Raw genomic sequence first — 21,184 nt, 5'->3', positions numbered from 1 at the left:
TGGAGCAGAAGTTGTCATTACGAGTCACCGACACCCGCCGGCATTCCTGATTAGCGGTTTAGGGCACGTGAAGTGATCGTCCCACGTCTCTCGTGTATCTCAGATGCCGGCCGTCACGTCTGCGCGTAGGCATCGGCCGTGTCCTGGCGAGGGAGCCGATGATGTCCGTCTGTGAAGGTCCTGGTACCTGAGAGCGAAGGTGCGTTAATTCTGTAACCAAATTGCGATGGCCGTTTGCGCGTCGGAGACGTGTGTGGTGATTGCTGGGGGTCTCGGTGCTGTCCATGGTTACGGGTTGTGTAGCATTTACAATGGCAGACGGTGAGGGGCATCCATATCGGATTGATGATGTCATAAAAAAAAGTTATTCGGAAATGATGCGCCTATGAGCTCCGGTTTGTATGACCAAATCCAGGTTTGTGGCAGAAATTTGCATTAAATCTGGTGGATCCCTTTAAGATCTTGCGTCAGTTCTTAGGAGGAATTGAATTCTTCCGATGGGGCAAAGTTCCGGAAGTCGACGGGGTCACTGACCTCCCGAAGGAAGCGAGATTTATTACCCGAGGTTATTCCCCTGCAGACGCTTCACGCGGATTTCTAGCAGGTCACGCGGAGCACACATAAGTCCTGCAGGAGCTCCCGGTGGCCGACGACTTGTCCAGGTCGTTGTATGGAGTGCGGTGGTCATGAAATCAGAACACTTTAATCCACCGCCCTGTGCCGAAACGCCATAAGTAAAATGTTTTTCCATGAATGTTCCAATGTTGTGAGGCAGACGTCTAGTTTATGATGTCACCCAAGCGCAGTTAAACCTGTGTGGTACGTTCCGGTCATCAGACGCTTGTAATAGACAGGTTGTAACTGGTAGCTGCTGGCTGGGGTTACAGTCGCTCGCTCGCTTAATGTAGGCGATGGTAACCCGAGATTTACTATTTATTGGCTGCACTAAGTGTTCAGAACAAAGCGCTCGAAAGAGCTGCCGGTGACCATCCCAAATATCGAGGGGGGTTTCTCGGGAGAGTTTGTTTGTATTGTGTTGTCTGTCAGAATCCGTGTTCGGTGTATTCCGGTACCGGATGCGCCCGGGGATTTGTTCTAGAAATAACCGAATCTATCGTCGCAGGGGGAAGGAAGCCTGATTCCTGGCGCCATGGAGGACAAGCGGAACATCCAGATCATAGAGTGGGAGCATCTAGACAAGAAGAAGTTTTATGTGTTCGGGGTATGTATGACTATGATGATCCGGGTGAGCGTCTACCCCTTCACCCTCATCCGGACCAGGCTGCAGGTGCAGAAGGGGAAAAGCCTCTACAATGGGACGTTCGACGCCTTCGTGAAGATTCTGAGGTCGGAAGGAGTCGCTGGGTTTTACCGGGGGTTCCTGGTCAACACCTTCACGCTGATCTCTGGACAGTGCTACGTGACCACGTACGAACTGACCCGAAAGTACGTGTCCGGGTACAGTAGCAGTAATACGGTGAAGTCGCTGGTGGCCGGTGGCTCGGCGTCACTGGTGGCCCAGAGTATTACCGTGCCCATAGACGTAGTCTCCCAGCACCTCATGATGCAGAGGAAGGGTGAAAGCATGGGACGCTTTCGGGTTCTCACAGCGGACAGGAAGCAGACGGTGGCTTTCGGGCAGACCAAGGATATCATCAAGCAGATCTTCAGAGCGGACGGTTTCAGAGGTTTTTACAGGGGTTACGTTGCCTCTCTTCTCACCTACATCCCAAACAGCGCAGTATGGTGGCCTTTCTACCACTTCTATGCCGGTGAGTAGTAGACGAGTCAGACCCCGGAGGTTGTATAGATTATTGTAAGTTATGTTCTGCTGTGTATTTGGAAGAGGACCTGCTCAGGCACTAATAGTTACAACTACATGATGGTGAGATGCCTCCGCCGATGCCTCTAGCTACACCATCAAAGTAAAGATTGGAGCAGCGTTACCAGAGGAAAAAAATCTCCTTTGTAGATCCTTTTATTTCTGTGTCTTAATGAATCTTTTGTTTCCCCCCTTAGAACAATTATCCCGTCTATCCCCAAAGGATTGCCCTCATCTCCTCCTCCAAGCCATATCCGGGCCGCTGGCTGCAGCCACTGCAGCTACCCTGACCAACCCCATGGATGTGATAAGGGCACGTGTGCAGGTAACCCGCACGTCTCACGTAGGGGTAACTGTACACCCCAGCGCTAGGGATTTTGTTAGCTATCTGTATCTTGACACATTACATGGAAGATCTGCCAGAGGTTGTGACCAGCTGGTAGCCGGCCCCCCAGAGGTTTACACATTGGTGATATCCGATGTCCACAATGTGCCTCGAGGTCTTGTCCGTATATGCAGGACGTCCAAAAATACGTCGGCTGAGTTTTCTTTTCTTTAGATGTTTTTGTGAAAATGGTTCTTATCGATGCTTTCCTGTTCATTTGTTGCAGGTGGAAGGCAAGCGTTCCATCATCAACACCTTCAAGCAGCTGATGGCAGAAGAAGGACCCTGGGGCCTCACCAAAGGTCTCTCGGCACGCATCATATCCTCTACGCCGTCCACCATAGTCATTGTGGTGGGTTACGAGACTTTGAAAAAGATCAGCCTCCGACCGGAGTTGGTTGACGCAAGACATTGGTGATCCTGTTCCTAGAACCTGGAAGGAGCACGGAATCTTTAATTAGGAGTGGAGGTTCCATTTTAAGGGATGAGGCAGGAGAAGCGGCGTGGAGAACGTTGACTTGTTCCTGACCTTGGTCGGATAGATAAGACGGTTTGAGAGCTACGTTGGCTGCCTCTACCGCTCCTGGACGGAATTGTGGACAACATGAGCCACCGGGGAGACGTGGGAACCAGAGCCCCCCCATCATTCTATACATGGACTAACCCTTCTATGTACATAGTGTCTTTTCTTAGTCATTGCGCACGTGAGCGACACGAGTCTGTGGTAATTTCCTGTCCCCGAATTCCCTTCCGTATTTCTTTCCACTATTTTTGTTTTTAGAAAGGGGCTTATGTTTTAATTATTTTTTTTTAAACAAATTGAAATCGGTTTTATTTAATGTGGTGGCCGAACAGGGTGATATGTTTACAGAGGTGAATAGAAGCCAGAGTCAGCATCGCTATAGATTCCTGTTTTGATTGGCCCCTCCTTCTCAAAACAAATTTGCAGGCGTACCACATTTATGAAATGTATTTTTTAACCTTATTTAATGATTTTTCTCTTAACCCCCCCCCCCCCCCTTTAAAATGGAATGTTATCTACCGGCAGATAAACCCAGGGTCATTATAATGTTGGATTCCCGGATCGGAGGGACAATGTCCAGTCCCAGGACACTGCATACCCCAAGTGACATCTTGGGGGGGGGGGGGGGTTATTTTATTTAATACGTTTATCTGCAAGGTTTGTTTATTGGTACATATGTCCGAAGGTCTGCTTGTGTTGGAGGCCATCTCAGGAAGTTTTAGAAATCCCTGTGCTAAATATAGTGAATATTCATGTAACTGCTGGTTATTAAGACACTGGACCTCAGAAGTCAAGAGATTTGATATGCTGGGCAACATTTACCCCACCCCCCCCTTAAGGTGCAGAATATGCCTGTAACCCTTTGTATGACACTATGAATTTTTCGCGAATAACACGCACTGCGTATAATAAAGTGTTCCAGCTTCACATTTTGATTTCAAGGTGTGAAAAGTAATCAAGTTAAATGTATTTTGGTCTCGAGGCGGCGTACGTTTTACTTGTCCTTCAATAAACATTTTTACGGACTCTGCGGTGGTGGGTCGGTGGATATTAATACCCGTTAGTACCCGGTTCGCTCTCCGTTACTAGAGTCACGCTCTATAAACCGAACGCGCTACCGGAATGAAAAAGGTTCCAGGTTCCGTTTATTGCCTCGACGTCACTGGCCTTGATACATCGAGGGCTCGGAAAGCAGTTCCTCAGAGATCAACCGACCCTGGAGAAGACTGCTGAGTTTGGGGCGTATTAACTAAATGGGTCATCCATCTCACTCGCTTACCTGGGTGTTATGGAGGAAGAGCTGAGATGAAATGCTCCTCTCGGGCGTTAGTGAATACGCTCCTTTGGGATGAGAAATGTATGTAAGGGGACCCGACGCATTTCCCAGTAAAGCCTCACAAATAGACAATGCCGCGGCTTCAACGCCGTGGTTTGGGGTTTACTGTCTGATATAAGTCGAGGACTTTTAGGATGGAGTCTGTGGGGGGCGGCAGGAATGCATGATATCCATTAGCAGAGTTCCAGAAATACAATTACCAAAAGCCATGATCTGTACCGAGGCTACACAGCTCCAGTCCTCGAGGGCCACAAACAGGCCGTGGCTTTTGGCTCTCCAGGAAGCGTTCATTAAACAGACACGCAGGACTCCCAGCATGTTTGTGGCCCTTGAGTGGAGTTCCGCAGCCCAGATCACACGCATCGCATCAATCCGCTGTATTTACACTAAGATGTTACTTGCCAATGGATGTTCCGCTGTAACCAGAGAGAGAGCAGTCACCGGATGAGACGGCGCCAACTATGGCAGACCGGCTCGGTATAAGCTAATGATATATATGGAAACGTTAAATCCATTCATCTGCTGCGGTTATAACGCTTTTATTATTATATTATTGGCCCCTGGAATTCCTACATTTCCTATTCTAATATTATTATTGGCCCCTGGGATACACTTCCTGTTCTAGTAATATTATTGGCCCTTGGAATCCCTAAACTTCCTGTTCTAATAATATTATTGGCCCCTGGGATACACTTCCTGTTCTGATATTATTGGCCCCTGGAATCCCTACATTTCCTGTTCTAATAATACTATTGGCCCCTGGGATACATTTGCAGTTCTAATAATACCGTATTAGTGGCCCCTGGGGACACCTACATTTCCTGTTATTATAGTTGAGGCACCTAAAACAAATGTATCGTTACCTCTAAAGGACATGTGCTGGGGGCGGGAACTACGCTGTGAGTGATACCTCAACCAACCAATAACTGGGTAGGAGAGACTGATGTTGCTTGGCGGGAAGGCCAGGGGAAAGGACCGAGGAAGATGGAGGCAGGAGAGAGGGGTGATGCGATAGCGCCCGCTGGGCCCCTCGAACAGACCCCTGGAGAGCCCCAAGAGCCGAAGCCCCCTCCTCTACAGGGCCCTCAGCGGTTACTGATCTTTAATACCCTGATGGACAAGTTCCTGGAGGGGCTGGTGGAGGCGGGCAGGTGAAACGCAGCTGCCTGCACGCTTATTGGCTAAAAGAGAGGGCTGCGGGGAGGTAGTTGGTTGATCACTGCTGGCGTTTGATTGGCTGTTTTAAGTCGCAGTTTATTGGCTGCCTTTGCTAAACTCTGATTAGTTAGATGTAGACTCTGCTTGTGCCTGATTGGCTGCAGGGAATTCCGTGTTTGTAGTTCAGGAGACACGCTGCCGGTCTGAATAGCTGCCGATCTAACAATAATCTTATAACGCAGCAGCAGGCTGGGCGACCAGGGATCTGCCTGTCTGATCCACATGGGGTTAAAGGGCACACAGATCTCAGCTGTTTCCCAGCATCCAAGGGGTTAAGCTTCTTGTAACAATGTAACTGTTTGGTAATAAATCTCTGCAGCGTGCCCAGCGCGTTTCACTGGCAGGCACAACAGAAGAAATGTCAAACGGTACGGGATATTAGTATAAAATGTGTAACATACAATGATCTGATTGGCTGAAAGTTGCCTCGCTTTCTCCGTAGTTACCAGCGGTTTGCACGCTGTTACCGGCGGTTCTATAAGGTGCAGCCGGAGATCACGCGGAGCATCTACGACCAGTTTGTGTCCCAGCTCCAGGAGTCTATCAAGGTAAGAGACAGTGCCAAGAGATGCCCACAACGGGGCAGTTACTCAAATCGGAGCCGAGGGTCCCTTTACCCTTTACATGCTATTGCCCCTCCCCCCCCTCAGGATGAGATTCAGGAAATAAAGAATGAAGGTAATCTGGAGGAGCTGCTGGACTCCCTCGACAGGATGGAAAAGGAGGCAGGAGAAGCGAACGCCCTGGCCTGGTGAGTGAGACGGTAAAGGAATAGTGCCGCCATTGCTTGGCGAGCCCGCCCAGAGGCCGGCCCGCGTTCTCCTGCGCGGTGGGTAGTCCTGACGGCTCTGTGCCCCTCGCAGGCGTCCTAGCGGGATTCCGGAGGAGGACCTGCGCAGCCACTTGGTGCCGTACCTCCTGCAGCAGCGGGAGTACCTGAGGAAGGGACTGAAGGAGCGCACGGAGGAGAACGCCAAGCTGGCGCAATCGGTGCTGGCGGGGAGGAAGAAGATCCAAGACATGCAGCAAGAGATTGAGAAGAGGAAGCAGGCCTGGCTGGTGAGGGTCTGCTCAGGGGGGGGGCAATTAGGGTTAATCGGGCAGGACGGTGAGGGGCCACCCTAGGGGTAACAAGGTGTAAATGAGCCTGGTGCTGTGGGCTCTGCTTTACAGTTCTTTTCACTATGTAACCGCTTTGTTTAGATACAAAGTATCCGTTACTAAAACGCAACTTTGTAAACACAACACAAAAAGACAATTTAACAAAATGTATCAGCTGATTCAGGAATTAACCATATCCTGCCCGCCTGCTACGCCTTACCCAGAAGCAGCCAATCAGGGTGCATGATGGGAGGCGGGAAGCGTTGGCACTTACGCCCGAAGTGAACGTTGCTGGGAAATGTTTTGTTTGCTTATAGGAGTTGAGTAAAGCTCAGAGGGAGCTCGTTCTGTCCATCGAAACACCCAAGTGACGAGCAGCGGCGATGACATCATATTCCGCGTCCGGGCCCTATACGGATCAGGGCCAGACTCCCGGGGGGCCCCGCCGCACTTTGATGTCGACTTGGGAGCGGACCTGGGCATTAAGCAGTGTTGGGGAGCTCCACGTGGCTTTTTTTAAATGGAAAAATGATTTTCTTTTTAATAATAAATGTTATGTTGCAGTGTGAATGTGGCTCATACCTTCTATGCCCGGAGAGATTCTGTACCCACTACTTCGGAAGTCTACAGACTATATCCTGGTATTTTAAATAGTTAGCGGTGCAGCGAGGGGGTATTGTCGGGGCTTTTTTGTTTGTTTAAGGGGACCCCTTTTGGTCATTTGTCCCGTTTCTCCTGCTCTAAAGACCTTAATCAGCCGTTAGTCTCGTCTTAGATTCAGGAGCCGTATGCCTATTAAATTCACTCACTGTATTAGCCTCTACCACTTCTGCTGGGAGGCAGCTCCACTGAGCTTTTAGTAGGGGCCGGATTTCCTTGTTGCCCACATAGCTCAGCGTTTCTGGTTAGGTAGGGGTTAAAGTGATGGGGCGTACAGGGTTCGGTACTTGGTCCACGTAGACGTGTAAATACAGATCGTGCTGCCGCAGGCTGTAGGTTTGGACGTGCGGTGGACCCTGTGGTTCTCCACGAACTCCGTCCCCTCCTAATGATACAGATGAGGATCGCGGGTTAGAGACGGCGTTTACCCCTCGCAGGCTCCCGTGATGGGTCATTATCCGCTAAGCCAGATGTGGAATGAGCGAGCAGAATTACGTTTAACTCTAAAGCACAGCAGCAAAAGAACCTCTAACGTCCCTAAACGCGATAACTGCGACTTCCTGTTCTCAGGATCTGCATGATTATTCCTCCCCATTAAGCTCTCTCTCCCTTCGTTAGGCTGCTGGTTGTTGTTGATTGGCTCAGGCAGCCTTTGTGAGGCTGAGGTGAGAGTAAGAGAATGTCCGGACAGGAAATTGATCACATAATGCTGATTCTGCCACAGGCTGCCTCTGGTCTCGGCTTCTTTTATGGAAGTATGCTGTGAAATGCGTTGGTTGCCACATAATGCAACAATACTAAGAAAGAACACCGGCTCCAGAGGGGGATCCCCGGGACACGGCTGCTGACCGCCTGTCCGTCCAGGGCCGCTTCCTCCGTGCGGTTTCTCCGCGTTAATAACACGGATGGCGATGGGGAGGAAAAGCCGGTGGAATATAATTCCATAGGACAGGAGACGCTCTCTGCATAACGTGGCATTATTGTGCCCTATGACTGGTTTAACCCCTTCCTTGTTACCGAGGCGCAGGTCCCGAGCGGAGAACAGACCGAGTCCTCCTATGTACTCAACGAGTCCCTCTTTCACCATCATAATAAACATTACCAACAAAACCAAAACTCGCAAAACCTGGGATGGGGCAGGGGAGGAATAACGCAGAACAGGAAGTGCAGATGATATTTTATATATTTTGCATAGAAAGGCTGCGTTCTAGTACGGGGGTCTCTGAGTGCACGGGGGTCTCTGAGTGCATGGGGCTGGCAGCCAGTACCCAAACTCTATACCCCGTACAGAGCACTGCATACTATAACTACAGGTTAACCCTTCAGATCTTTTAAAATATTTAGCCTCAAGTTGGATTATGTGCCCCCCTATGAGATATGGGGGGGCGGGGGGCACTCTATTCTTATTCTGCGGCTGTTTGGGGTTAATAGAATACAGATGCATTTAAAGGGTTACTCGAGGGAATAACTGTTAGGGGTGAAATGATCAATTTGCCCTTTGCTGTTGAAGGGTTAAGAGTCCTTGGCCGGAAACGCCGTCTATTTTCAAATAAAGCTTGGGAGCGGATGCAGCTTTTCTTTGGGCTTTTTTGGGGCTTTTAGGTGCCACAAAGCCTGAATCCGCCTACCCCGATGTGGGGGCAAAAGAAGGGCCGTGGACCCTTCCCAGCCAGCCCAGGGGGGTATAAATTCTCTGCAGCTCCGTAGGGGGAAGTAAACACGAGACGGACGCATCGACAGCATCTCCAGGAGCCATGAAAGCCGCGGTCCTCGTCGCTCTGCTGGGCATGGCTGCGCTGTGCTGGGGGCGCACAGGTATGGGGACTACTCCTTTAACTCTGCAACTCCCATACAAGAGTTAGTTCGGGGTGACGGGGTGAGGGCATTAATATGGAATTAGAGATAAAGTTACACGACATCCTTAAAACCCTCGTTCTAAATGTATTTTCTAGAACTTCATTGAAGTAAAATGTCCTTGAATTTGACTAAAATCACTATTCCCCCCCCCCCCCCAGATCACTACACTTCTGACGCTGCGGCCGATTCTCGCGGCTCAGACGGTGAGATTTTATCACCACGTATTTTTGCTCCAAGTTACTCCAGAACAATGTGTTGGTTTCCATGGTAACCCCGTCTCTGTTCCCCACAGCTTTTCTCTCCAGAAAGCAGTCCAGTAATTTCGCTCAGAGGCAGACGAGAAGCAACCCCCGCGGCCCGTAAGTAAAACCCCATCTCTGTCTCGTCTGTGTTTCAATCTCATGCAGATGATGCTACTATTTTACATGAGAGAGTGGTAGACAAGTGGAACAGCCTCCCAGCAGAAGTGGTACAGGGCAATACAGTGAGGGAATTTAAACGTGCGTGGGATAGGCACGTGGCCCCTGAATCTGTGTATTGACGTGGTTTTTGCGTTTGTTTAGGGCGCATGTTGCCGCTCCCGCCGCCGGATCTCCCCTAGAATCCCAGCGGGAAGTTTGCGAACTCAACCCGGACTGCGACGAGCTGGCCGACCACATCGGGTTCCAGCAAGCGTACAGACAGTTTTACGGACCAGTTTAACCAGTCCGGACCAGCAAAGGCCAGATCCCACCCATCATATTTAACTATTACAATGCTCTTGGTGTCCGGCGTTACACAAAGCAGTGGCCCCTGGGGCCTAATTAGCAAATAAAAATGTATATTTCTGCAGATACATTTTATCTTCTTATTGCATAAAATATTTCTGGGGGTTCTAATCTTACGACTTAACCCCTTACCTGCTCAAAACATGGCAAATTACCCCCCCCCCCCCGCTGCCAGTATTAGTAGTCTAGTTCAGTGGAAGTTACACAGGGACCAATCTACTACATTGTGCACCAGCAGGGAAGGAGTTAAAAGGCAGGCTTTGCGCATGTGCCCAGCGCTTACCGTGTTCACTTGAAGTGTAAATGTGTTTATACGTTACGATGGATTTTATGTTACTTTCTGACGTTTGTAGAACCCGGATCTCAATAAACAATAGCTGAAGGATTTTTTTGTGTTCCGACGGATTATCATTCATTGTTGGTTTTATCAAAAACCGCCGGCGGCCCCTGGGAGACGTCACCTGAAAGTTCACGGGAGGATCGGGGATCCCTGCAGGGTCTGGCTAGGATCGGGCTTTCCCTCCGGTGTGCCATTAGCATTGGGGGGGACTGCCCCACATCCGGCAGTGACGTCACATGATGGCTGTGATGACCAATCACAGCGATCGTGTGACCGTTACTGCAGATGCTCTTCCTCTCTCCTCCGTTGAGAGAGGGATCATCGTGCAGAGCTGCAGGTGTTTAGTGCAAAAACAAAATCCTATATAAACCCCCAAATACCTGTCTTACCCTAAATCAACCCACCCTTTCCTCCCCACCATCCTCAAAAAAAAAAAAAAAAGGGTTTAGTTTGGTGGGTGTTAGAGGGAATTGGGGATAGCGCAGGGCTTTAGAAATTGGGTAGGTAGGTGTCGTGTACAATGGCGCTGAGGAGGCGCATGACTTCCTCACTCAGGCTGATGACGAAGCCCTGTAATGTCCAGAAAACCACAAGAAAACTAGGCATGTGGGGTATCTCCGTAACGAGGAGAGGCGGCTGAACACTTTAGGCTGGATTTCTCTGCCGCAACACGTACCCTGTGCCAAAAACCCTCAGCAACACAGAAGTGTTGGGGGAAAAAGTGCAGGAAATTAGAGCAACGGCTGACTTTGGCAGTGATCGGCGGCCAAATGGTTGCATGAACATTGGCCAAATGCTCTTGATGAGATACTCTGGGTTGTCTGCTCTGCAGAAATATATACTTTTATGGGGGTATTTATAATTAGGGGGGTGCTAAACAGGCCCAAATGAAACATAGGTCTACTAAAGCAAAATGTGAACATTTCACGTTTGGAATCCATAACGCGCATGGTCCCGTTTGTGCCCTGTAATGTCCAGAAAACCACAAAAAAAACTAGGCATGTGGGGGTATTTCCGTAATCAGGAGAGGCGGCTGAACACTTTAGGAGAGATTTCTCTGCCGTAACGCGTATCCCGTACAAAAAATCCTAAGAATACTACAAAATACTAAGATGCGTTGGTGAGAAAAGCGCAGGAACTCATTTCTGTGGCCACCTTTGACAGCGATTGGTGGCCAAATACCTGCATGTAGAATGCCCAAATACCTCTGATAGGATAGCCTGGGTTGTCTGCTTTACAGAAATATATACCTGTGTGGGTGTTTTTGTTTTATTTGTTTAAAATAAGAGTTGCGGTCCCATCGTGCCTAATGTAAAAATGCAACGGCTTTGTATAAAGTAACGTACACCTTATAGTATGTTGGCTTTATGTGCTGGAAAAGTATGGAAATTCTATATAAATGAGGTATTTCTGAAATCAGGACACCTGAATGGATAAATCTGGATGGAATTTTCTGTCACTTTACCTAATTTTGTGAGGATTTAGAGGGAAAATGAAAACAAAAAAATTAGGCGATTTTTTTTCTATTTTTCGCTAGTTTTTACTAAATTTCGAATTCTACATTTTCAGCTAATCCTCCGACTATGGTATCAAAAGAAAGCTCTAGCTCTCCTTGAAAAAACAATATATAGTTTACGTGGGTGCACTACTCACAGGAAAAGAGAATCATCGCTGAACCGACATAGCGCAACAATGCTCCGGGCTTTGAGGGACCAAAAACCCCTGGGACTGAAGGGGTTAAATCCATATTAAACACATTACATACACTAACACACCTTACTCCCTCACCCCTAACACATGCTTACACCCATATCCAGTAACATGCTCACACTCATACACACTATTTATGCCTCTGCTGAAAGGCAGATCTTGCACAAACTGACCAAACCTACTTGGTTACGAGGACGATCACACATATTCTCCAAGCGCTAATTAAAATAAATCACCGTGAACCAAAATGTCATTTAATACGGTGGTTTAATCCGACTAGCGTGTGTACACAACGTTTCCATACATTGCACACAGCGGAGCGCTCGTTAACATTCTGTAACTGTGTTTAACCGATTCCACATTTTAGGGACAAAAAAAAAAAAAGATTAGTTTCATTTTCCATGTTAAATAAGAATTTTCGCTAAATACCGCAAAACTGCACAAAAAAAATAAATAAAAAAAAATCGTATTCGGTATTAATATAATTAGAGAATCAGCACGTCTCCAGAATGCGGCTTCACTCTTGTAGTTGGGTTATATTAGAAATGAGCTTTATCCGGGTAAATACCCCAGCTCTTTCGCTATATGGGCAGATTAAATGCAAAGCGGGTTAGAAACATAATTAGAAAAGTTAGAACTTATAGCACTTATACGTAACTATTACACATTCAAAAAGTTATTGCAATCATTTTAGAACCCAGACACCCTTCAGTAAGAGAAAAAACGTCCGCGGGCATCGTTAGCAAAAATTGCCATTTGAATTATCTTAATCATTTTTTTTTTTTTTTATTTAGCTTTTGCACAAAAACAGCACTTTAAATAATTGCCCTAAAATCTCCTGTATTCTGAGTAGAGACAGTGATAATAAATGAATATTCCCTGGATTTATAAAACAACTCAATTATTAGAGTTTATCGCCAGACAGACAGACTGTATTAAATATAAAAACACTCAGATATAGAAAAAAAAAAAAAGGCAAAAATGCATTCTAGAAATGCTAAATAAAAAAAAAAAATAATAAAAAAAAAAAGGTATTTTTGGACCATAGCACCAAAAACTGAGATTCTTATCATATGGAAAACTTTTCTGGAACATACAACCTCTAATTACTATATGTCCCGTAACTTTGTTATATTAGAAACCACTGTACGGATTAAAAATAATTAGCAGCATAATCTGAGAATATTCAGAAAATTCTAAAGAATCTTGGAAAACGAGAAAAAAAAAAAAAAGCAATTAACATCCTGGTTAATAAATTCAGTAGTTACCAAAATATAGTAAAAAAAATATGCCATGTTAATATTCCATATTAAAATACTAAATCAATCAGTAGGAGCCGTTAGTAAACTTGTGAGAAAATATTTTCTCCGGGTTAGTAGCAAATTTTTTTTTTTTTTTCTTAAATATTAAAAAAATATTCAAAATATACATTCCACAGAGCTCAGTAAACTGAAGGCACGGAAAGCATTGATAGATTAACTATCCAAAGCGAACTAAGAGATTCATTCCGATTCAAACTAGTTTTTAGATTTTGTCTACATGCAGAATGATTCCCAAGTCCGTTCTAAAGGTCGTACATGCACCATGCTTGCCCCAAAGGGTTAATAGGATTTTGTTAGAAATCATCTATTGAAATCACATTTCACGGTTTATGCAATAATATATAGTTTTACTGAGTATATTTGGGGCTAAAAGCTTTGATATTGGTCATTGTGTCAAATGTGCTGCAGTACTCTCATTTCACCACAAGATGGCACATCAACAGCACACAAACAGTACTCGTCTTTATTAGCGATTATTGATCATTAATTAATTAGAGATTCATTTTTGGGTCCGAAAAGTGATAAACTGTGGCTTGTGGTCTCCCCTGTTTTTGTACTATACTTTTTAAATTATTTTCCATACATAACAATCCCTTTAACAGACAAAGTCCCCGCAGAATTCAGTTTAGATGGATAGATCAGAGAGCACCATGGGGCAATTATCAAATTCACTCATATAAAAATACATTTCTATGCGACACAAAATTGCGATTTTATAAGACAAATTAAAACCTGTTTTGTCATTTGCGCTATACATTTGCTTCTATTTCAGCCAGCTTGAGGCTTTGCCACAGCAGTTTATTAACAAAAACCTTCCCGATCCAGATATCGTACAAACCTAGACCATAGATCCCAGCGCGGACATTTACCCACTGAGTGCCGTAGAGGCAAGTAAGGGTTAATCCACAGAATAAACCCCAAACGCTTGTTTATCCGATGCCCGCTTCCTCAGGGTCGCCCCGTACAACGATCCCAGCCTCACATCCAAAAATACCCCCAAAAAATGGCAACTAAACCCCCTCCCTGCCTTGGGACCCACAATGCATTTGGCCCCTGGGCCCCAACGGGAAAAGGGTTAATCCGATCCAGCCTAGCACTGTTAAGTAGATCCACACCAAATCCACTTTCCACACTTGCATTAAACTTTCCCACTTGTCCCCGCGCGACCCCTGGAAGTCCCTGAGTGGGGTTTATCCTGCGCTCCATGTTCTCATGACAGAGTAATGGAGACCAACAGCTGCTCCGTTCCCGCTCAGCAGACACGTTTCTACCCGGCACTGCCACGGGGGGACCCGCCGGCACACCAACAATCCCACACTGCCAGCTTTGCTGAAAGGCCGCTCTGTTTCTCTGCTTACTCACAGCTCACACTGTATTCCTCTTTCCTTCAACCTATGTCACAATTATGACCCTTATAACTGCAAGCTTCAAAGGGTTAATCTATCGACACTCTCAAATTACCCACGAATACTCGTTAACCTGAATTACAATGACATGCTCTGGGAATAAATCATCAAAACCCGATGCCAGGTGATGGAGGTAACCGCGTTACAACACATCAGTCTCCAAGGTGTTCAGCACTTCACCCACCAGCAAGATGGCCGCCCCTAGTTTATATATCTCCCACTCCCATTATTCCAAACCAAATCACTGCTTGCTGCAGACCAACAACACAGAGAGAGGGCTGAGAGCAAGAGAGAGAGGGGGGGGGCTGAGGGTCAGGGAGAGAGAGGGTCTGAGGGTCAGAGAGAGAGAGGGGGGCTGAGGGTCAGAGAGAGAGAGGGGGGCTGAGGGTCAGAGAGAGGGGGGGCTGAGGGTCAGAGAGAGGGGGGGCTGAGGGTCAGAGAGAGGGGGGGCTGAGCGTCAGAGAGAGAGGGGGGCTGAGGGTCAGAGAGAGGGGGGGCTGAGGGTCAGAGAGAGAGGGGGGCTGAGGGTCAGAGAGAGGGGGGGCTGAGGGTCAGAGAGAGGGGGGGGCTGAGGGTCAGAGAGAGGGGGGGGCTGAGGGTCAGAGAGAGAGAGAGGGTCTGAGGGTCAGAGAGAGAGGCTGAGGGTCAGAGAGAGAGAGTGGGGGCTGAGGGTCAGAGAGAGAGAGGGGGGGCTGAGGGTCAGAGAGAGAGGGGGGGCTGAGGGTCAGAGAGAGAGAGAGAGAGGGGGTCTGAGGGTCAGAGAGAGAGAGAGGGGGTCTGAGGGTCAGAGAGAGAGAGAGAGAGAGAGAGGGGGTCTGAGGGTCAGAGAGAGAGAGAGGGGGTCTGAGGGTCAGAGAGAGAGGGGTCTGAGGGTCAGAGAGAGAGGGGGTCTGAGGGTCAGAGAGAGAGAGGGGGGGGCTGAGGGTCAGAGAGAGAGGGGGGGGCTGAGGGTCAGAGAGAGAGAGGGGGGGGCTGAGGGTCAGAGAGAGAGGGGGGGGCTGAGGGTCAGAGAGAGAGGGGGGCTGAGGGTCAGAGAGAGGGGGGCTGAGGGTCAGAGAGAGGGGGGGCTGAGGGTCAGAGAGAGGGGGGGCTGAGGGTCAGAGAGAGAGGGGGTCTGAGGGTCAGAGAGAGAGAGAGGGGGGGCTGAGGGTCAGAGAGAGGGGGGGGCTGAGGGTCAGAGAGAGAGGGGGGGCTGAGGGTCAGAGAGAGAGGGGGGGCTGAGGGTCAGAGAGAGAGGGGGGCTGAGGGTCAGAGAGAGAGGGGGGGGCTGAGGGTCAGAGAGAGAGAGAGAGGGGGGCTGAGGGTCAGAGAGAGAGGGGGGGCTGAGGGTCAGAGAGAGAGGGGGGGGCTGAGGGTCAGAGAGAGAGAGAGGGGGGGGCTGAGGGTCAGAGAGAGAGAGAGAGGGGGGCTGAGGGTCAGAGAGAGAGGGGGGGCTGAGGGTCAGAGAGAGAGGGGGGGCTGAGGGTCAGAGAGAGAGGGGGGCTGAGGGTCAGAGAGAGAGGGGGCTGAGGGTCAGAGAGAGGGGGGCTGAGGGTCAGAGAGAGAGGGGGTCTGAGGGTCAGAGAGAGAGAGGGGGTCTGAGGGTCAGAGAGAGAGGGGGGGCTGAGGGTCAGAGAGAGGGGGGCTGAGGGTCAGAGAGAGGGGGGGCTGAGGGTCAGAGAGAGGGGGGGCTGAGGGTCAGAGAGAGGGGGGGCTGAGGGTCAGAGAGAGAGGGGGGCTGAGGGTCAGAGAGAGAGGGGGGCTGAAGGCAAGAAAGCGAGAGAGAGGGGCTGAGAAAGGGGCTTAGATAGAGACACACAGAGAGGGAATGAGGGTGAGAGAGAAGGGGTGAGACAGAGAGAGATTAAAATGCATTTTAACAAAGGACAGGAGGGAAGTTTATGTCAACTGAGGAGAAAAGTTACAGAAAGAGACCCACAGAGGGTCAGAGGCTAACGTGGAATGGAGGGAAGTTTTACTTTACTAACAGGGTGGGAAATGAGGGAACAGCCTCCCAGCAGAAAAGGTAGAAGGTAATACAGTTTAAACATGAATGGGATAGGCACACAGCTCCTGAGTCTAATTCTCTAATGACATCTGACAGAAAAACATTCCTCAGACCTCCTTGAGCGCGTCCGGTCCCCTTATATATAACGAGTGACAATGTTTCTGAGGTATTTGTAATAAAGAAACGTTTTTCACTCACGTTTCCTGTCCCTTCGGCTGATAAAGCGATGTATCCCAAGTGCAAACCGCCGCTCGCAACTCACTATCCAGCTGCCTCCACTCTCCTCATTGGCTACTTTACTCAACAGCTTTTATAAAACTAACTTCCTTCTGAGACAGGAAATAGAAGGCCCCAACCAAGATGGCCGACACACACTCAGTGTGAAAACACATAGAATGAGATGGTTTATTAGAAATATGTCTTTTCAAGATACTCAGTGTACACGTTTCCTGCTCCAAGAGAGAGAGAGAGACACAACTTGCCTTATCAAGTGTCCCCATTCAGTTTGGCCAGTCCCTCTTTATTAGCCAAATCCCCTGTACCTGTCTTTCTTCCGTGTGCCTCTTTCCACCCCAATGGCCCCTCTCTCCTCTCTTAATGCCTCTCTTTCCTCCCTTGTCCAACTCTTTCCTTCCCTAATGCCTCTCTTCCCTCCACTGATCCCCCACACTCTCCTCCATTGATGCCCCTCTTTCCCTCTCCTCATGCCCTAAAAGCCCCGATAATGTGTATAGAAACAGCAGGAAACGGCTTTATAAATTGAACGGGGGAAATAAACCCCATTATTCTTCTTCTGAATGCCCCACTCAGATACACTGATACCCAGCGGTCCCACATTGTTTATAACCCGGAATAAATCTTTTCAAATTGTAAAACCTAAACTTTATCAATTTGTGGTTCAGAATCGCTCTGGATTTGATAAATCTGGCCGCAGAAGAGCGGAGATGGGGGCGGATATACTCAATAATACTATATGATAACAGGTTAATAGATTTCTAGAACGTAACACCTTACTCACTTCTCCAAGAGGTACAGCAATGTTAGCCGTGGATAAGAAATGAGCAAATGTGGTAAAGATGATATCTCTTTTAGCGTCTGGAATTGCGATAGATTGCAAGCCTTTCAGACTACAGATTATACGATAATAGGCCTGAAGAAGAGACCTTAGTAGTCTTGAAAGCTAGCAATCTATTGCAGTTCCGTTAGCCAGTGAATGTATCATCTTTACCTAATTAGCTCCGTCCTCCTAGAAGAGACAAACATGGAAGAACTTGTACCCAGTAGCCGTAGGGCTTCCCTATACATGGAGGACCAAACCGCTGGTAGTCCCAGGAAAGGTATGGCTGTGGATACAGAGCTGCGTACGGGTCGGACACACTTGCCTCCGGGTCCTGGGGAGAGCTGTGAAGATCTCAATGATCCTTGCATTTGGGGTCTCCAGGAACATGGCTCTGTAATATGGAGTTGGCCCGCGGAGACCACAGCAGGGTGGCCGTGAAGAAACAGATTAGAATTATGTTTCCGATGACCGAGGTGGCCACGACCCCCAGGGTGCTGGAGAGGGAGTCGGGCTGAGAATGGAGGGTGAGCCAAGCCTCCCGGCTGGAGCGGTCACATAGTACAGCTTCCATCTGGAAGTGGGTGCCCAGCACAGCACAGACGTGAAACAGTTGGTGGCTGTGACCTGCACGGAGACATTAACACCTCAGATGACACTCGAACCTCCCGTCCATTCCCCAAACATCCATAAATACACATTTCCCTGAATTTCTATACCGGGCTGAGGTGGCATATCTAACAAAGTGTTCAAACCTCAAACACCATCCACCATGTGTGGTGTCGTATGGGGTCTGGGGTTACCTGCCCCATAGTCGCCCACAGCCCTCACTAATAGTTTGATGTTACCCTGGGTTTTGTATCACCTGGTGGCCTGGTGTGTGATGTCACTTCTCACATGATGTCATCTCCACTATGTCTCCTAGGTTCTACCACCAATAGTCTGCCATGAGTGTGAGGTCCTCCAAGGTCACCTTTGGACCTCTGTCTCTTCCCGTTTAAGGTCCTCTAGAATCAGATGTCCCCTTAGGACCTTCTATCACCTACTATTTGATGCCACAACCCTGTGCATTTTACCAAAGTAGTCAAATCGTCCCGGGGCCAGGCGTTCGGGCAGGTGGGACGCAAAAAGAAAGCCGGTGAGCAACGCGAAGAAGAGATGATACAGGTGCAGAGGAACCGCCTCGTTCCAGGTGCAGCCGTCCCCAAAACACAACAGAACCTACGGGAGACAAATTGACGTAGACGTGAGCGATCTAATAGCGCAATGAGTACCCCACCACCATCCCAGTTCATCCCTCAGTTGCCCCTAGTAAGGGTATCTACTACAAAGTGTCTGCCCCCCTGTAACCTTAGCACTGACCCTATAGAACAGGGGGATGTTGTCGAACACAAAGGGATGGACAAACGCCGCGGTCCGCAGGAATTTACTGAGATGCGGACGCTCCACTTCCAGGAACCTGTATGTCACAAAAAGATAAAAACACCCAGATTTAGCGTATGAGTGGGGGCTCGTCAGGACGCACTGGGACATGACAGAGACCCCCACGTACCGGGAGTAGCAGGAGAGACCGGTGCAAATAAACGTGTTAAAAACAGCCACCGGGATGAAAACGCGATGCAGGGGACCGTTTACCCATCGATCTGGCAATACGTAGGCACCGTAGGTGAAGGCACAGCCTGCGCAGGAACACACGAGATGTTAGAATCCCCAACCCCGGAGAACATACACAGCAAATACCCCAAGCAGGGTGCATGGATCAAAAGCAATACCATACTCTAATGGACCGATCATTGTGACCTTCGGATAAATAGATTGTAAGCTCCATGGAACACACCATGTTTACAAAGCTGGTTACGGATGGGATTGTTCATATTGCCACATCTATAATACTAGGGCCGGTCTCTGAAACCCCCCCCACCACGGCAAACATGGCTTGGTTTCTGACCTTCTCGTGTGCTGAACTTTTCAATAAATTCCATCTTCCATGCTCTGTTTTTTTTTTCTTTGTTTTTTAATCCACAGGAAGGAGGTGAAACGACTCGGTCCCACCTCAGATTCTGGGGTATTATTTATTTTTGGAACGGGTTGGAATATCCGGTAACATTCAGGCCCCCGGCCGAGACACCCAGCATTGGAAGTCAATGACGACTTGTGGCGTATGTTCCCGTACTTAATTCTAAAAAATCCGCCATCATGCAGACTGGATGGAACCATGTTAGGGTGATTGCCAATGAACCGGGGCCACTGCAGGATGGACATACCTAGACTGTAGAGGCTCAGGGCTCCGTAGTCCAGGAAGTAGCAGATGTGGCGTGCATGCGCGGACATACTGCTGAAGGTGTGAGCAAAGCTGGACGTGAAGGGATACAGACAGATGAGCATCATGTAGACCAGTAGAGGCCAGTTATAGGACTGGCCAAAGAAGTCCAATGTATAGGAGAGCAGCAAGAACCTCCAAAGGAAATACCTAGGACCAAAGCAACGGACATGCCATCAAAATTTGATCTATACATTCGTTACCTGTCTGCTACGCATGGGATTTCATGTCTCCCAGTCCGTTCCTGGCGAGTTATTTCGTATCGTCTGTTATGTTTTTTGGTGGATTTCTGATGAGTCCTGGTTTTCCCAGACAGGTTTCTCGTTCCCACCACCGCTACAGAAGGTCGAGGCTCACCATGTGGGCAGGAAGTGCGTCCAGATATTCACAGTTTCATTGGTCATCTGGAAGGAGCTGAGCAGACAGTCCAAGGCCGAGCTCTTGGGATGACGGTAACCGGACAGGATGCCATCTTCCCAAAACACCTGGAGAAGATGAAGCAGAACATTGAAGGGGTTAATCCAAACCCACAATGTGGCGGGGGTTTTTTTCCTCCCCATTTTTTTATAGTTAACATCCCTTTAAATCAGAGTAAGAGTTTCTCCAAACACTCGAGTTTGCGTTGGCGGGATTTTCTTCCTCGTAAGCCGTGGGCCGTGCCGCATTCTTCAGGATATTAAAACGCCGTGGATAGGATAAGAGTGTGGCGTCGGCTCGCGCTTACATACGGTCGAGCGCATTGTACAGCGCTACGGAATAGGATGGCGCTACATCAGATAATAAAAATAAGTGGCCCGGTCACCGGCCCGATTTGCCCACCTTACTAACTCATTTAAGGAACAGCCTGGCAAGGGTAGCAGGTGAAGGACATCGGTCCAAGGTGTTCCTCTGCCCTCTTTAGGCTCATTAGTGAGCGAGTAGGTACCTACGTGGAGGGATGACCGAGGATTGGTGGTACCGGGGGTAGGATAATCAGAGACACTCACCCTTGGCATCTGATGAACGCTCAGAAGCTGGGGCAGTTTGATCGTCAGCATCTTGAGTCTAGTTGAGTTTCTCCGAGGGTCGAGATGGTCGGATTCTGCTCCTTCAAACCCCCAGATGAGACGCTCTGCTCCAGCAAAGCATTCGCTCTAAAAAAGAAAAGAAGAGGAAATGAAGCAAGATGCCTCCGAGACGACCAGAAGCAGAAGCTCGGCCATGGAGAGAGAGGAAGAGTCAGGAAACGAGACAGATCGGACGCATTGTGCAAACGAGACGCTCTCGCCGATATTATTTCCTCCACGCCTGGCGCTCCCAGGCGCAGACATGTATTCCAGATGTTTTTGCCAGAGTGAAGTCTCGTCCGCGTTACGCTCTAATCCGTGTGACGC

At 48.6% G+C, this 21,184-nt stretch overlaps 4 protein-coding genes across 5 annotated transcripts; 3 read left to right on the top strand and 1 right to left on the bottom strand.

Annotated features, from left to right (window-relative positions):
- Positions 1-1,147: 1,147 nt before the first annotated feature.
- On the top strand, positions 1,148-2,625 carry LOC149280498 (solute carrier family 25 member 44). Of its 2 annotated transcripts, none has more exons than XM_089500549.1 (3): positions 1,148-1,772; positions 2,020-2,147; positions 2,434-2,625. In XM_089500549.1, exons 1-3 carry the CDS (start codon positions 1,151-1,153, stop codon positions 2,623-2,625), a joined length of 942 nt encoding a protein of 313 aa, XP_089356675.1. In that variant the 5' UTR covers positions 1,148-1,150. The 2 variants fall into 2 exon arrangements, with proteins under 2 accessions (XP_089356675.1, XP_089356674.1); XM_089500548.1 differs by having other exon boundaries at positions 1,151-1,775; positions 2,002-2,147.
- Positions 2,626-5,050: 2,425 nt separating this feature from the next.
- LOC149280497 (polyamine-modulated factor 1-like) lies at positions 5,051-6,756 on the top strand. The gene is made up of 5 exons (XM_089500486.1): positions 5,051-5,217; positions 5,727-5,832; positions 5,935-6,035; positions 6,148-6,343; positions 6,703-6,756. Exons 1-5 carry the CDS (start codon positions 5,051-5,053, stop codon positions 6,754-6,756), a joined length of 624 nt encoding a protein of 207 aa, XP_089356612.1.
- A 2,043-nt stretch (positions 6,757-8,799) lies between these two features.
- On the top strand, positions 8,800-9,604 carry BGLAP (bone gamma-carboxyglutamate protein). Its single transcript, XM_089500427.1, has 4 exons — positions 8,800-8,860; positions 9,061-9,105; positions 9,195-9,237; positions 9,451-9,604. Exons 1-4 carry the CDS (start codon positions 8,800-8,802, stop codon positions 9,602-9,604), a joined length of 303 nt encoding a protein of 100 aa, XP_089356553.1.
- Positions 9,605-17,846: 8,242 nt separating this feature from the next.
- LOC149280495 (membrane progestin receptor delta-like) lies at positions 17,847-20,848 on the bottom strand. The gene is made up of 7 exons (XM_089500485.1): positions 20,798-20,848; positions 20,169-20,296; positions 19,756-19,961; positions 19,044-19,170; positions 18,854-18,950; positions 18,568-18,712; positions 17,847-18,118 (listed from the first exon to the last, which is right to left on the bottom strand). The coding sequence occupies exons 1-7, from the start codon at positions 20,846-20,848 to the stop codon at positions 17,847-17,849; spliced, it is 1,026 nt and encodes a 341-aa protein (XP_089356611.1).
- Positions 20,849-21,184: the final 336 nt, after the last annotated feature.

Source organism: Sceloporus occidentalis, unplaced genomic scaffold (assembly GCF_023333645.1).
Source record: "Sceloporus occidentalis isolate IW3139 unplaced genomic scaffold, rSceOcc1.0.p SCAF_155, whole genome shotgun sequence".
Taxonomy (NCBI): Eukaryota; Metazoa; Chordata; class Lepidosauria; order Squamata; family Phrynosomatidae; genus Sceloporus; species Sceloporus occidentalis.
Note: the sequence above shows the minus strand (reverse complement) of the source record. Positions and strands in the feature narration are given on the sequence as shown.

Bases quoted from the DNA above. Each gene is read 5' to 3' on its own strand.
- LOC149280497 (XM_089500486.1), top strand. From the start codon at position 5,051: ATGGAGGCAGGAGAGAGGGGTGATGCGATAGCGCCCGCTGGGCCCCTC. The intron at 5,833-5,934 runs GTAAGAGACAGT...CCCCCCCCTCAG, and splicing joins AGCTCCAGGAGTCTATCAAG to GATGAGATTCAGGAAATAAA. The intron at 6,344-6,702 runs GTGAGGGTCTGC...GTTTGCTTATAG, and splicing joins AGAGGAAGCAGGCCTGGCTG to GAGTTGAGTAAAGCTCAGAG.
- LOC149280495 (XM_089500485.1), bottom strand. From the start codon at position 20,848: ATGCTGACGATCAAACTGCCCCAGCTTCTGAGCGTTCATCAGATGCCA. The intron at 20,297-20,797 runs GTGAGTGTCTCT...CATCTTCTCCAG, and splicing joins GCGTTCATCAGATGCCAAGG to GTGTTTTGGGAAGATGGCAT. The intron at 19,171-19,755 runs GTATGTCCATCC...GTTCCTGCGCAG, and splicing joins CCTGAGCCTCTACAGTCTAG to GCTGTGCCTTCACCTACGGT.
- LOC149280498 (XM_089500548.1), top strand. From the start codon at position 1,151: ATGGAGGACAAGCGGAACATCCAGATCATAGAGTGGGAGCATCTAGAC. The intron at 1,776-2,001 runs AGTAGTAGACGA...TCTTAATGAATC, and splicing joins CTACCACTTCTATGCCGGTG to TTTTGTTTCCCCCCTTAGAA. The intron at 2,148-2,433 runs GTAACCCGCACG...CATTTGTTGCAG, and splicing joins TGATAAGGGCACGTGTGCAG to GTGGAAGGCAAGCGTTCCAT.
- BGLAP (XM_089500427.1), top strand. From the start codon at position 8,800: ATGAAAGCCGCGGTCCTCGTCGCTCTGCTGGGCATGGCTGCGCTGTGC. The intron at 8,861-9,060 runs GTATGGGGACTA...CCCCCCCCCCAG, and splicing joins GCTGTGCTGGGGGCGCACAG to ATCACTACACTTCTGACGCT. The intron at 9,238-9,450 runs GACGAGAAGCAA...ATTGACGTGGTT, and splicing joins AGTAATTTCGCTCAGAGGCA to TTTGCGTTTGTTTAGGGCGC.